A 15831-nucleotide genomic window follows, 5' to 3' on the forward strand; every position below is an offset into this window, starting at 1 on the left:
ACGGGCTACAAACAGATAAAGGGGATATTGTGCAGACACAGGTAGAAAATCAGCTACTTTCTATTTTTTTTTTTTTGTATAGTGTGAATGAACTGTTAAGTTTTATGTTTTCTCCTCATAAAACGTCGCAGGTTTGTTGCGGCTGCACCTGTTCGTAATGGTCTAAAGCAGATGGAGTACTGGACTTGATCGATACTGCACTTTGTGAAGTACTTGGGGACCAGGAATGGTGCTGTTCTATAATACGACCGACATCCGGCCACAACAGCAAGTAACTGCCGTATAGATCAGGTGGGAAAAGCGCACCATCCACATGCTAACAGGCGCATAATTCTCGCAACAGTGCTGTACCAATTCTCGAGAAATTACTTCGTTGCTCGTTTCTGTCGGTATTGATATTAGAACAGTACTAATCGTTTTTCCCCTTTTCTATAATAACGCCGTATTTCAAAGTAATAGAAACTTTACAAATTAAAATTAATCGTGTTTTTTTAAAAAAAATGTTTCTATAAAAACCAAAAACTTCAGCACTGCTTCTATGGCTACCGTACCTGATATTTCGGCTTTTTTACCTGGTTAGAGGTAAAAAGCAAGAAAAATACCTGTTGCAACCGAGACCGAACAAATACCGAAAAATACCAGTTATTCAGAACCAAAATACCGATATGGTCTTCAACCAGTCTGTTTCTTTCATCACTACATTATAGTGTTTCTTAGTTCTTTTTCTTACTCAGGAGTTTGCTACTTTCTCTTTCTTTAAATATATTTCTTTAGCACTTACAGGTGAAGCTTTCCAAGCTAAAAGTCAGTATAAATTTGAAAACTTAATAAACAACGGAATAATGTAGATAGACAGGTAAAAATTGACACACATGCTTGGAATGACATGGGAAAAAAAAGTATTGCTAGACGCGTGAAAGATCTCTTGCGGGCATCGTTTGGTGATGATGATCGTGTGCTCAGCCGCCACTTTCGTCACGCTCGGCCTCCCAGGTCCCCAGACCTCAGTCCGTGCGATTATTGGCTTTGGGGTTACCTGAAGTCGCAAGTGTATCGTGATCGACCAACATCTCTAGGGATGCTGAAAGACAACATCCGACGCCAATGCCTCACCGTAACTCCGGACGTGCTTTACAGTGCTGTTCACAACATTATTCCTCGACTACAGCTATTGTTGAGGAATGATGGTGGACATATTGAGCATTTCCTATAAAGAATATCATCTTTGCTTTGTCTTACTTTGTTATGCTAATTATTGCTATTCTGATCAGATGAAGCGCCATCTGTTGGACATTTCTTGAACTTTTGTATTTTTTTGGTTCTAATAAAACCCCATGTCATTCCAAGCATGTGTGACAATTTGTACCTCTCTATCTACATTATTCCGTGATTTATTCAGTTTTCAAATTTATACTGACTTTTTGATCACCCGGTACTTCAGTTATGGTCGGTTTTAATATCGTTTAGTGTAGAGCGAAATAGGACACAATTGTATTAGTGCTACACAGCTGTTAAGGGGGTGAAACATCCCCTACAAAAATACTGAGTTTCATACTTCTGAATGAGCAGCTGAAATGGTAATAGATACAAAATACACTTCAAATGAAACTTCAAATGTTTTTAATGTACGTTACAACAGTGCACCCAAATTTGTCGGAAAAGTAATTTTCTTCGGAAAACTGCTGTGCTTATTTATCTTTTCTTGACCCAAACAATTCTGTACTTCCTCATTATTGTACAGATTTGTAATAACGTTACAATAATAATGTAGAAACAAATTCAAATATGAAGTAATTAAATCTATAAATTTTACAACTGGAAAACAAAGCAATATGGCAAGTGCAAAAAGAAAAGACAAATACAACACAAGATTAAAAAAATAAATAAAATTAAAAGATGATATATACACAACAATATATGAAGGATATACGTTTAGAATACATTTACCTGGGGAATAATAAACAACCCAACATCATAACTAGCAGTGGAGCGGAAACATATCGAGCGCATCTTCAGCTGTATAGCCATATTTCCAGCTAATTTCTGACAAATGCGTTTTCACCGTGTATCACTGAATTTAGTATTAACAATCCTATACGTCTGGCTATTCATCAAATGTTGAAATCAAAAGCAAAATACTGACGGGAGGGGGGTTACGAAAAAAATGGCTTTTTCGACAAAGACAGGTGCACTACTGTAACGTAAATTAAAAACGATAGAACTTTTACTTGAATTTTTTTTTTAATCGGTTACCGTTTCAACGGTATTCATTCATAAATATTAAATTGAATTTTTTTAATAGGATGTTTCACCCTCTTGACGAACGTCTGGGCAAGTATAAAAAGAAAGAAAACAAACAAGATATCTCTCACTTTGATCTACACTAGAAGCCTATCAAAACCTATGTGTATCCTTTGGAGAAGTTTACTTGTTAGTCGTATTCATAATTATAAAACCAGCGGAAAAATACTCCTGTCGCAGCGCAGACTAGGCGAATATGTTCCTCTTTGTAAGACTCAGAAGTGGGGAACAGGTTGCCCGAATTCTCATTATTCCTTCCTCGCCAAAAGTTATTCGTTCAGCTTTCACACGGAACATTCTTTCACCCAGTCTCTCTTTGTAGTTAAGCATCTCCCTCTCGCTGCCCTTGTCTGCATATGTACACTCCTGGAAATGGAAAAAAGAACACATTGACACCGGTGTGTCAGACCCACCATACTTGCTCCGGACACTGCGAGAGGGCTGTACAAGCAATGATCACACGCACGGCACAGCGGACACACCAGGAACCGCGGTGTTGGCCGTCGAATGGCGCTAGCTGCGCAGCATTTGTGCACCGCCGCCGTCAGTGTCAGCCAATTTGCCGTGGCATACGGAGCTCCATCGCAGTCTTTAACACTGGTAGCATGCCGCGACAGCGTGGACGTGAACCGTATGTGCAGTTGACGGACTTTGAGCGAGGGCGTATAGTGGGCATGCGGGAGGCCGGGTGGGCGTACCGCCGAATTGCTCAACACGTGGGGCGTGAGGTCTCCACAGTACATCGATGTTGTCGCCAGTGGTCGGCGGAAAGGTGCACGTGCCCGTCGACCTGGGACCGGACCGCAGCGACGCACGGATGCACGCCAAGACTGTAGGATCCTACGCAGTGCCGTAGGGCACCGCACCGCCACTTCCCAGCAAATTAGGGACACTGTTGCTCCTGGGGTATCGGCGAGGACCATTCGCAACCGTCTCCATGAAGCTGGGCTACGGTCCCGCACACCGTTAGGCCGTCTTCCGCTCACGCCCCAACATCGTGCAGCCCGCCTGCAGTGGTGTCGCGACAGGCGTGAATGGAGGGACGAATGGAGACGTGTCGTCTTCAGCAATGAGAGTCGCTTCTGCCTCGGTGCCAATGATGGTCGTATGCGTGTTTGGCGCCGTGCAGGTGAGCGCCACAATCAGGACTGCATACGACCGAGGCACACAGGGCCAACACCCTGCATCATGGTGTGGGGAGCGATCTCCTACACTGGCCGTACACCACTGGTGATCGTCGAGGGGACACTGAATAGTGCACGGTACATCCAAACCGTCATCGAACCCATCGTTCTACCATTCCTAGACCGGCAAGGGAACTTGCTGTTCCAACAGGACAATGCACGTCCGCATGTATCCCGTGCCACCCAACGTGCTCTAGAAGGTGTAAGTCAACTACCCTGGCCAGCAAGAGCTCCGGATCTGTCCCCCATTGAGCATGTTTGGGACTGGATGAAGCGTCGTCTCACGCGGTCTGCACGTCCAGCACGAACGCTGGTCCAACTGAGGCGCCAGGTGGAAATGGCATGGCAAGCCGTTCCACAGGACTACATCCAGCATCTCTACGATCGTCTCCATGGGAGAATAGCAGCCTGCATTGCTGCGAAAGGTGGATATACACTGTACTAGTGCCGACATTGTGCATGCTCTGTTGCCTGTGTCTATGTGCCTGTGGTTCTGTCAGTGTGATCATGTGATGTATCTGACCCCAGGAATGTGTCAATAAAGTTTCCCCTTCCTGGGACAATGAATTCACGGTGTTCTTACTTCAATTTCCAGGAGTGTATATGGAAAACGCTAACAAGAGGGTGGGACAGAATGATAGGACAGGTGTTGACACATCACGAAATAACTTGTATGGAACTAGAGGGAGCTTTAAAGGGTAAAAACTGTAGAGGAAGACAGAGATTGGAGTACGGTCACTGAGCAATATAGGACGTAGGATGCAAGTGCTACTCTGAGATGAAGAGGTTGGCACATGAGATTAACTTGTGGCACATAGCAACAAACAAGCCAGGGGAGTGATGGCTAAGGAAAAAAGTTAATCTAGCAAATCATGTGGTATAAAATGATCAATTATCCTTACATAAACAGCCTTTTCAATAACTTTAGCAAACACTGATGCCACAGAAATAAGTCTAAAATTATCTATATTATCCCTTTCTCCCTTTTTATAAAGTGGCTTTACTACTGAGTAATTTCATCGTTCAGGAAACTGTCCATTCTAAAGGAAAAATTAGAAATATGGCTAAATACAGTGCTAACATGCGGAGCACAGTACTTTAATATTCTGCTAGGCACTCCATCATAACCATGAGAGTCCCTAGTCTTCAGTTATTTAATTATTGACTCAATATCCCCCATCTGAATCACAGAGGAGTATTGCAGACATCAGTCTCAAAAAGGCATTTGCCAACAACATTATATGATTCCCTGCAGAAACTAAATTTTTATTTAATTCACCAGCAATACTCAGAAAATTATTGTTAAATACTGTACATGTATCTGATTGATCAGTAACAGAAGAATTTTTACGATGAACTGACTTTGTATCGTCGATCAGACACTTCCTTCACAATTTTAATTTTAACTGTGAATTAGGTATTCTATTTGCATACCACATACTCTTTGCCTTCTTAATAACATTTTTAAGTACCTCACAGTACTGTATTTTGATACAATTCCCACTTTGTTCAACAAAATATCTTATTCCACTAAACCATCTGGTCACTATAAACATCCTGCCACTCTTGTTTCTTGACAAGGTTTAAAAAACTCTCTAGTGCTGTTGGATTAACTTTCCTACATAGTTTATAATTGTATGTGACATTTGTTTGAGGACAGAAGCCTTTTAGTGTTAAAATTTGTGCATCATGGTCTGAAAGGCCATTCACCCTTTTACTAACAGAATGCCCATCTAGTAATGACAAATGAATAAAAATATTGTCTATGGCGCTGCTACTGTTCCCCTGCACCCTAGTTGGAAGAAACATAGTCCGTATCTGATCATATGAATTTAGGATATCAACCAATATCCTTTTTCTTGCTCCAACACATACAACATTTATATTGAAGTCGCCACGTATAACTAATTTTTGGTACTTCCTACAAAGTGAAACAAGAACCCTCTCTAGCTTGAACAGAAATGCTCTGAAGTCAGAGTTAGGGAACCTATAAACAACAACAATTAGAAGTTTAGTTTCACTAAATTCAGGTGCTCCTGAAGGACATTCAAGTATCAGTTCAGCGCACTGCCCTGATACGTCAATGTACTCAAATGGAATAATGTTTATTTACGTACATAGCCACTCTCCCACCCTGCAAGGAACTCTTTGAAAAACAGCCAGCTAATCTGTATCCTGTTAAAGGAGGCCTCTGAATTGCCAAATTATTTAAGTGGTGCTCCGACTTACCAATAATTTCAAAGTCAACATCTATAAGCAGTTCACTAACTATCTTTAACTCCTCTTATACTGATGAAATATGCTAATTCCTTCTCTACTTGGAAACATGATGTACTCTGAAGGTGATCCCTTAGTTAGAGAGACTTCCTTTAAACAGGTATACCTATCAGCTGACTTCAGTCTAAAAAAGGTACAGCTCTAAAACCAACTACTACAGGAATTTTTCCATGAGTGATACCACCACCACCACCACCACCACCACCACCACCACCACCTACACTGTCACCTAAAGGCTTTGTCGGCTACCTATTGAGGTGCAGGCCATGCCTAGTGAAACCTGATCTACTGATAGACCCAATTGGCACCACTGAAATGTGACCCATGCCCTCTGCCATCAGTGCCCTCCCCATCTCCACGTTAACACCCCTAACAGCTGCAACAAGGTGAGGCCGATCATGAAACAGCTGCACGAAATGCACATTAGTGCCACCAGTTTGAGTAGCTGTCTTTACCATGTCACCACCTAAATCATATTCCCCGTCCCTATCGAGACTGTTCCCCGCTCCACCCACTATCACTACCTGATCCTCCTCCATAAAATTCCAACATAACTTCCCTATGCTGTCAGTCACCTGAGCCAACCCTGCACTAGGCTTCACAACGCTGGCGAACGCTCTGAACCACAAGTTACTTCTGTATAAATTAGAGATTTTAGGTTTTCAAAACAGTGAGTTGGGTATTCTTAGGTCTTTTTTTTGGAGCACTGTAAACAGATTGTTTGTATTAATGAAGATAGATCCAATGTAGCCAATGTCCTGTGTGGTGTGCCTCAGGGCTCGGTGCTTGGCTCACTGCTTTTTCTGGTTATGATTAATGATTTACCGTCTATAATAAGTTCCCATTCAATCTTATATGCCAATGATGCAACCTTTATCAACAGTGACCCAGACATTGAATTGTTGAAAAATATAACAGAAAATACCACCAGTGAAGCATCAAAATTGTTCAGAGCAAACGGTTTTTTATTAAAGGAAAATAAAACACAGTTCATGTTTTTCAGCTTAAGAGATACCTTATTTCTGAATGTTTCAAATAATGTTAAATTTCTTGGTATATATTTAGATAGTAAACTTAAATGGAATTAACATATTAACTATGTAACTGCTAGGCTTCCTATAGTAATCTATTTGTTGAGAAGGTTAAAAGGTTGTGTATCAGATCAGTATATTAAATCAGCATATTTTACCTTCTTTCAGAGCATTATTTCTTATGGTTCATTATTATGCGGAAACTGTAGCCATGTATATGATATTCTTCTACTGCAAGAAAAATCTGTAAGAATTATCACTGATTCTGGTAGACTAGATTCCTGCAAGCCATTGTTTGTGAAACTTATTATCTAACTGTATGAGTGGCTGACTGAGGATCCTTTTTATTCATTTGATGTATTTCTTGATTGCAGTCGAAAACAAATAATATTATAAACTTTGGCTGCTCCTGATATAGTATATTAATTATTTCATTAGCTGGTAATACGCATTAATATGTTTTTCTCTGCACAGTTGCAAAGGGCAGTTGTTATAATCTGATGTAATATTTCTTTGTATATTGTAGGTTTTCCTGTCTTGGTATTCTGACCTTTTCCTACATTTTGTACTGGTATATTCTGATTTATTTGGTTGTACTACCTCACTTTATATATTGTATCTCCTGTCTATCGACTATTTATAAAACTATTGTAATATTGTACTTATAACTCCTGTATATAATTTTGTTTATATTTTCTAATTTGACGTTGACTATTTCTTCTGTAAGCTTAACGACAATAAAATATTATTATTATTATTCTTTCTTTCTTTTCTCAGACGTTATGTCTGGTCAAAAATGGAAAGTGACACGGACCTTGATCAAGCGTGACTTTCTTTTAAGTGTACGGTATATGTTATATTGCATTTAGGAACTTTCGGGCGATTGAACACGTATCAATAATTACAGATTTCTGTAGTTGTATATATATAAGTTTGGATGTAGCTGTATTGCACTGATGTACTGGTGGATATTGTGTGGTATGACTCCTGTAGTTGATAGTATAATTGGTATAATGTCAACTTTATCCTGATGCGACAGGTCCTTGACTTCATTATTATTATTATTACTACTACTACTACTACTACTACTACTACTACTACTAACTCCACACCACTTAGAGACCTAGGCCTCCTAACTGCTGCACATCCCCTAAATTTACAGCTACATGAGGCTCCTCTCCACTCAAATCTGACAGTTGGTCAAATCTATTGCATACACGCAAAGTATAAACTGTCTGAATACCTCCTCCTCCTAGCTTCCTTCTTTCCAACTGCCATTTCTCATTCCTCACCACCCTTCACTCTCCTCAACCTACCTAGTTCCTCCTTTGCACATCGTAACTGCACTTCAAGGGCACAGATCTAGAAGCTCCTTGATCAACTTATTTCTACTACAGATTCTGCATTCGCATGAGAGGATCTTGCTAGAATGCCCACTGGCTTTCCCACTGCATTCCCCCCCCCCCCCCAATGTAAATACTTTGAACAAATCCCATACATTAACCCATTAGAACAAACCTATGACAAGAGCCCACACTTCTCATTCATACTAAAATTTTATAGTTACTGAAAAAACTACATCTACATTACCTAAGTTCAGTTACACCAGTAGAACTAACAGTAGTGGTCTCGAAATTCTCTGTCTACTAAGAAAACAACTACTTGTATTAATACTACTACACCACAGCTAATACCAATACTAACAAAACTTCACAAAATTATTAGCTAAAACCAAAAATTCAAGTGCCCACTGTAACACTCGATGAAGTTAAAACACAATGAAAATTTTACTGAAATATTTCACTAGAAACAATAAAAAACGTCAATGGAAACTAAACCATAAAATTTATTAAACGACTTCAACGCACAAAAACCACCCACAGCGAGCGAACGTTTCCAAAAGTTTATTGAATCGTTATTTCGCCATAAACAGCACTAAAAACGGCTGAAAACTATTAAATTTAATAACTGTATAACAGTGCACAAATAACTTTGTCAGTACTTAGCTTTATCACCGCCACAGCTGCAACTGCACGCCGCGAAATGTAAACAAACTACTGAGGCGCGAGGCTTGGACAAACGATGTAAGCACATTTTCGAACGACAGACCACTCGAGTCAACAATACAGGAAGAAAGCCTGATATTAATGAAAATCCACTAATAAGTTACTTTTACAGCAAATATTAACACGAATAAACTTTAAAATAAGTAACTGAAGAATAAAACTTCATAAAATATTGACGAGCAATTTTAACAGCATTCCAGCACACGTGACGTCACACCAAAGATCATCTGAGAACAGGTATGGATGCATGGATGCCAGTGTCATTCACATTACAGTAGCTGTCTCGTACTCGCGTCTAGACTGATGTGACGTCCATATTGCGTCGTTAGTGGTCTGTTTTGTACTGTCACCGCTTTAATAAGATCGTAATTTGTGTCAAGATGTTGAAATTAAATGTTAATTACGACGTGACAGCAGTTTGACAGTTCGACTCTTATGACGCTACATGTTTACAAAGTGTGTGCGGACGAACAGCGATATTATTTTATTAATTAAAATTTGGTTGTTGCGTATGTTACTTCTGTTTTACCCATTTTCGTGTTCTAATTGAGAAAGACAATACCATTAACTATCTAGATCTCACAATTGGCAAACATAATAATCGCTACACATTTGATGTCTACAGATAAAATACGGCTTCTGACAATACTATAAATGCCAATTCCTGTCACCCAATGGCTCATAAACTAGCATTTTTCCATTCAATGATTAATACATTAAATAACGTCGCATTAGAAAAGCAGCCATTCAAAACGAACTTAATATACTTCGTTATATAGCCTATACAACTGATTTTGACCGCAACACAATCACAAAATTATATTAACAAATGTAAAACACGAAAGCAGAAGACAATACATAGCGAGATATGCATAACTCCAGAAACATCACCGAGATAGAAAATAAGATTCATACCAGCACTCTAGCTTGGAAGAATCTCCAACAGAATTAACACACATTTTTAAACTCATAAATATCCAACTAGCCTTCCGAAACCAATAACAACTTTCAATAAAATTGCGTTCCGCCACCACTAGTACGTCGAAATACGATAACCCACGCGTATATAAAATCACATGTGGCAGTTGTAATAGTTTTTAAATTGGCCAAACAGGAAGAAATTTTAACGTGAGATATAAGGAACACACGAGAGAGAGAGAGACAGAGAGAGAGAGAGAGAGAGAGAGAGAGAGAGAGAGAGAGAGAGAGAGCGAATATAATCGGTCGAGCTGCTTTCTACACCTGAAAAATCAAAATCACGCAGCTGATGCCATCGAAAATGCACTACAGATTCCACACAGAATACCAAAAAGTTTTACAACGAACATTCTTGAGGAATTAGAAATTTGCACGTGCACGAGAAAACACCCACAAAAATATTAAACGAACACACAGAATTTAGACACAAGTACTATCTTAAAAACTTTCTTGAATTTTTAGAACACGACAATGGATAAATCGGAAGCAACATATGCAACAACCAAAGATAATCGTAACAAATTTTAGTTAATAAAATAATATCGCTGTTGATCTGCACAACTTTGTAAGCGTCTAGCTTGGTAAGAGTGGAGCTGTCTAACTGCTGGTTGTAATTAACATTTAATTTCAACATCTTGACACCATTTAAGATCTTGTTAAAGCAGTGGCAGTTACAAAACGGTCCACTAAAGACGCAATATGGACGTCGCATCAATCTAGTAGTGAGTACAAGACAGCTACTTTAATATGAATGACACTGGCATTGCAGGTACGCATTTAAAGGTAATTGTAGGTACTTGAAAATGGGCATTAAGCCGAAACAGTCTGTCATAAATAAAGATTACTTATTATAAGTGTGTATTTGGTGTATTTACTCTGACAATCATGTCGTTATCAGACATGTATTACGCTGCTGGGCCTCAAGAAGAAAAAGTGTAAGAAAACACCATGGGGCGGTGCGACGTACCTGGCTCACGATTTCCGAAGTGGAACCGAAGCGCGGCTTGATGCCTCGGACGGACGGCCGCCGCTGGAAGCCGTAGTCGTCATCGCGGTCCTCGTCGCCCACGCCCCCGGTGCCGCCACCGGGACTGGGCGTCGCGGGGGCGGACCCTCCGCCCCCGCCGCCCCCAGGGCCGCCTCCGCCGTAGCGCCGCCGCAGCCGCTCTATGCGGCCGGCGTCCTGCTGCACGAACAGCGCCAACTCGTCCACTGCCCCTGGGGGTGGCATGCCGCCCCCTGTCGACAGCAGAGATGGAGGCGGTCAAGCAGCTGATGGTGAAGATGATCATGATGATCGGTTTGTGAGGTACTCAACTGTGCGGTCATCAGCACCCGTACTAAATCGCAATATTTACGCAGCCCGGTTCTTACGCAGCCCGACTCTTACGCAGCCCGACTCTTACGCAGCCCGACTCTTACGCAGCCCGACTCTTACGCAGCCCGACTCTTACGCAGCCCGACTCTTACGCAGCCCGACTCTTACGCAGCCCGACTCTTACGCAGCCCGACTCTTACGCAGCCCGACTCTTACGCAGCCCGACTCTTACGCAGCCCGACTCTTACGCAGCCCGACTCTTACGCAGCCCGACTCTTACGCAGCCCGACTCTTACGCAGCCCGACTCTTACGCAGCCCAAGCTAGTCACTGTCACTAATGATGATGCTGACGATGAAATGATGAGGGCAACACAAATACCCTGTCCCTGGACAAAGAAAATGTCCACCCTGGCCGGGAATCGAACCTGGGACCCTACGATCCAGAGGCAGCAATGCTACCCACTAGACCACGAGCTGTGGACCAAGTCGTTGACGCATGCTGCTTTCTCAGACGGATGCCTGCATCCACAGACTGTCCATCGAGTGTCCTTACCAACTACAACTGTCTTCCATGTCACCCGTACTCACAGTGTTTGAAGCTCGATGCCTGGACATCAGTCACCTAATGCATTAGGACAAATTTCTCAAAACCCAAAAAATCGCGTTTGAAGGAAATCCACTACTGTACAGCCACACTGTTTATGACAAACAGCTCGAGACAGCGTCTGCTGTAAAATATCTAGGCGTAACTATCCAGAGTGAACTTATGTGGAATGACCACATAGTGGGAAAGGCAGATGCCAGACACTGATTCATGGGAACAACCTTCAGGAAATGTAACTCATCCACGAAAGACGTGGCTTATAAGGCGCTTGTTCGCCCGATTCTTGAGTAGTGCTTTACCTGGGATCCCTATCACGTAGGACAAATGGAGGAGATAGAAAAGATCCAACGAAGAGCAGCGTGTTTCCTCATGGGATCGTTTAGCTGGGGAGAGAGCGTTACGGAGATGCTAAAGAAACTCCACTGGCAGGCATTACAAGAGAAGCGTTGTGCATCACGGAGAGATTTACTGCTGAAATTTCGGGACAGCACTGTTCAGGAGGAGTTGGACAACGTATTACTTCCCGCCCACATACATATCGCATATTGACCATGAGGAGAAAATTCGAGAAATTAGAACCAACGCAGAGAGTTACTGGCAATCATTCTTCCCATGCACTATTCGCGAGTGGAACAGGGTTGGAGGCATGAGATAGTGACACCGAAAGTACCCTCCGCCACACGCCATTAGGTGGCTTGTGGAGTAAACGTGGAGATGCGATGTAGATGAAAATTTGAAGATTTCCGAACACTGTTCAAAATGAAGAACATCGACAGTATTGTCATAGTCGCCAGTAGTTAAGTGCAAATTGTATGGGCACCAAATATCGCCTGCCATAATTACACAGATATTTGGTGCCCATACAATTTGCACTCAACTACTGGTCGACTATGACAATACTGTCGATGTTCTTCATTTTGAACTGTGTTCGGAAATCTTCTAATTTTCATCTACATCGCATCTCCATGTTTACTCCACAAGCCACCTAATGGCGTGTGGCGGAGGGTACTTTCGGTGTGGACTCCGGGATGGACAGAGAAACTGTGACAGTGCAAAGAAATTAGTGACACACAAATACAGGGTGTTTGAAAAAGAACTCCCTGGGTTTAATGTGTCCTAGGATCTGTACAAAGTGACATACACTAATCTAGTTTGTGGTGTTTGATTCATCAGCTCTCCAAGTTTGGTTCCCCTGCAGTTGTCAGGTCTGCTTGACATTGAGACAGCACCAGTGCTGCTTTTTTCCCTCTGTTCCCTCAGTTCAAGTCCGGGCATGCTTGCAATCCACGGCAGAGCAACTCCGCAACAAATGGGGATGTCAACATGTTGACAGAGTACGACAGTCCCCAAATGGATGATATTGAGCCGGAAAAACAGTCTTGTGCTTTTCCAACAAGATGGCGCCCCACCTCATTACAACAACCATGTGCATGTGGCTCTTGACACTTGCCTTCCAGGAAGGTGGATAGGCAGGGCTGGCCCAATACCTTAGACACCACGAAGCCCAGACTTAACTGCACTGGACTTTTTCTTTTGGGGCCACATAAAAATGTTCTGTACAGTGAGAAGATCAGAGCCATGAGTCATTTATGGGCGGTTGGGACAGTTACACCTGAAATGCTGGTGAGTACGTGGCGAGAAATGGAATAGTGTGCAGGGCAACAAATGGATCTCACATTGAAGTCTACTAACATTAAACAAAACTTAAAGGAATTCTCTTTGATGATATGTACTAATTAACGTAATTTTTCATTAATTTCCTCATTAAATTTATACTTAAAATTAGGGAGTTCCTTTTCAAACACCACATATACAGAGTGTTACAAAAAGGTACGGCCAAACTTTCAGGAAACATTCCTCACACACAAATAAAGAAAAGATGTTATGTGGACATGTGTCCGGAAACGCTTAATTTCCATGTTAGAGCTCATTTTAGTTTGTTCTTCCACCTAAGCTCAATGGAGCACGTTACCATGATTTCATACGGGATACTCTACCTGTGCTGCTAGAACATGTGCCTTTACAAGTAAGACACAACATGTGGTTCATGCACGATGGAGCTCCTGCACATTTCAGTAGAAGTGTTCGTACGCTTCTCGACAACAACAGATTCGGTGACCGACGGCCTCCGCGCTCTCCTGACCTCAACCCTCTCGACTTTCATTTATGGGGGCATTTGAAAGCTCTCGTCTACGCAACCCCGGTACCAAATGTAGAGACCCTTCGTGCTCGTATTGTGGACGGCTGTGATACAACACGCCATTCTCCAGGGCTGCATCAGCGCATCAGGGATTCCGTGTGAGTGGAGGGTGGATGCATGTATCCTCGCTAACGGACGACATTTTGAACATTTCCTGTAACAAAGTGTTTGAAGTCACGCTGGTACGTTCTGTTGCTGTGTGTTCCCATTCCACGATTAATGTGATTTGAAGAGAAGTAGTAAAATGAGCTCTAACATGGAAAGTAAGCGTTTCTGGACACATGTCCACATAACATATTTTCTTTCTTTGTGTGTGAGGAATGTTTCCTGAAAGTTTGGCCGTACCTTTTTATAACACCCTGTATACTTTATTGTGCGGTGATAGTTAAGTTGTACAGCAACTTGTCAGATCTGCTTGAAGACAGATGCAACTAAGCAATGGCCTATCAAGGTGTGCATAACTGAATACAATGTCAACAACACTGTGTCTGTCCCAGATGCCACTCTGTCAATCACTGTAGTAAACGTGTGTCGCTAAGAGAAGGCTACCACTTGTAGACTAAGTCTCACTGGCTGATCTCCACTAATTAGTGTAGCTACGAACAGCAACTTTGGAACTCTGTACTACAACTGTCATACGCCAATGTCGAACATGAACCATCTGTTGTTGCTTGTGGCTGCTGCTTACCACAACGTGGAAGTCCACCTGACTGGTGGCAGTGCGGAGGTTGCTGACTGGACCACACTTGGCGGGGAACTCCAAAGCGCCGGCTGTGCCGCCAGTTAGAAACTGTTTCAGCATGCCACCTCTGGTTGTGCCCGTTTGTGGGGATACAACGCCACTTTGTGCTTGCCAAAATCTACCTCGGCCAGCAAGGTCGCTGGACCACTCCCCAAGTGAGAATGTTTGGAGCATTATGGGCAGTGACCACCAACGAGCTCTGGATTTTGAGGTTGGTTGGTTTGGGGAAGGAGACCAGACAGCGTGGTCATCGGTCTCATCGGATTAGGGAAGGACGGGGAAGGAAGTCGGCCGTGCCCTTTCAGAGGAACCATCCCAGCATTTGCCTGGAGTGATTTAGGGAAATCACGGAAAACCTAAATCAGGATGGCCGGACGCGGGATTGAACCGTCGTCCTCCCGAATGCGAGTCCAGTGTCTAACCACTACGCCACACCGCTCGGTCTGGATTTTGAGGGTCTAGCACGCCAACTGGGCAGAATTTGGCATGATATCCCTCAAGCGGAGATCCAACCACTCTTTCAGTCAATAGCATGCCCAAGAACTACTTTCATAAGGGCCAAAAGTGGACCAACGCATTGCTGCCTTGCCCTATTTGTGAAGCTCTTTCTCGCGAGTAAACAATTGATTTTTCTGAAAGCGCAGTGATTCGTTTGCCTGTACTTGTACATCATATTTACCGATTTCCACCCCCTTCAGATAATTGCTTTGTGGTGCATCCTTTTTTTGTCTTAAGAGTGTGTAGTCTGAAGACAATGTGTTCTTCATTCGTATAGCACAGCACAAAATTTCCTCCATTGAAAAAAGCTTTCACTCAAGGCAGTTTACAACAGAAAAGACTGCAGCTGGGCCTCTGGTGCTCACCCTCTGTAGTGGTGGTGGCAGTTGTGGTGGTGCCGGCGACCAGGTCTGGCTGTGGTTGGGTGCCGTCGAGTGCCTCGTCGATGTCGCCCAGGCTGTAGGCGGTGGCGCAGCTGCTCGCCACAGAGCTGCGGTCCCCGGGCTGACCTCTGTACACCTGTTGGCCAGAAAATGCAACAAATAGATTCTCAGTGTACAACTGTATGGACGTACAACACATACCCATTGTACAGCTGCCAGGAAAATACAACACGTATCTACTGTACACC

At 42.7% G+C, this 15831-nt stretch overlaps 1 protein-coding gene across 1 annotated transcript in view; it reads right to left on the minus strand.

Annotated features, from left to right (window-relative positions):
* LOC126108825 (uncharacterized) overlaps positions 1–15831 on the minus strand; it is a 175401-nt gene that overhangs the window by 82666 nt on the left and 76904 nt on the right. Inside the window, exons 10-12 of the mRNA XM_049914189.1 lie at positions 15566–15719; positions 10980–11076; positions 10805–10904 (exon numbers count right to left, since the gene is read on the minus strand). Of these exons, the coding sequence (XP_049770146.1) occupies positions 10805–10904; positions 10980–11076; positions 15566–15719 (351 nt within the window). The remainder of the gene's footprint in view (positions 1–10804; positions 10905–10979; positions 11077–15565; positions 15720–15831) is intronic.

Source organism: Schistocerca cancellata, chromosome 11, assembly GCF_023864275.1.
Source record: "Schistocerca cancellata isolate TAMUIC-IGC-003103 chromosome 11, iqSchCanc2.1, whole genome shotgun sequence".
Lineage (NCBI taxonomy): Eukaryota > Metazoa > Arthropoda > Insecta > Orthoptera > Acrididae > Schistocerca > Schistocerca cancellata.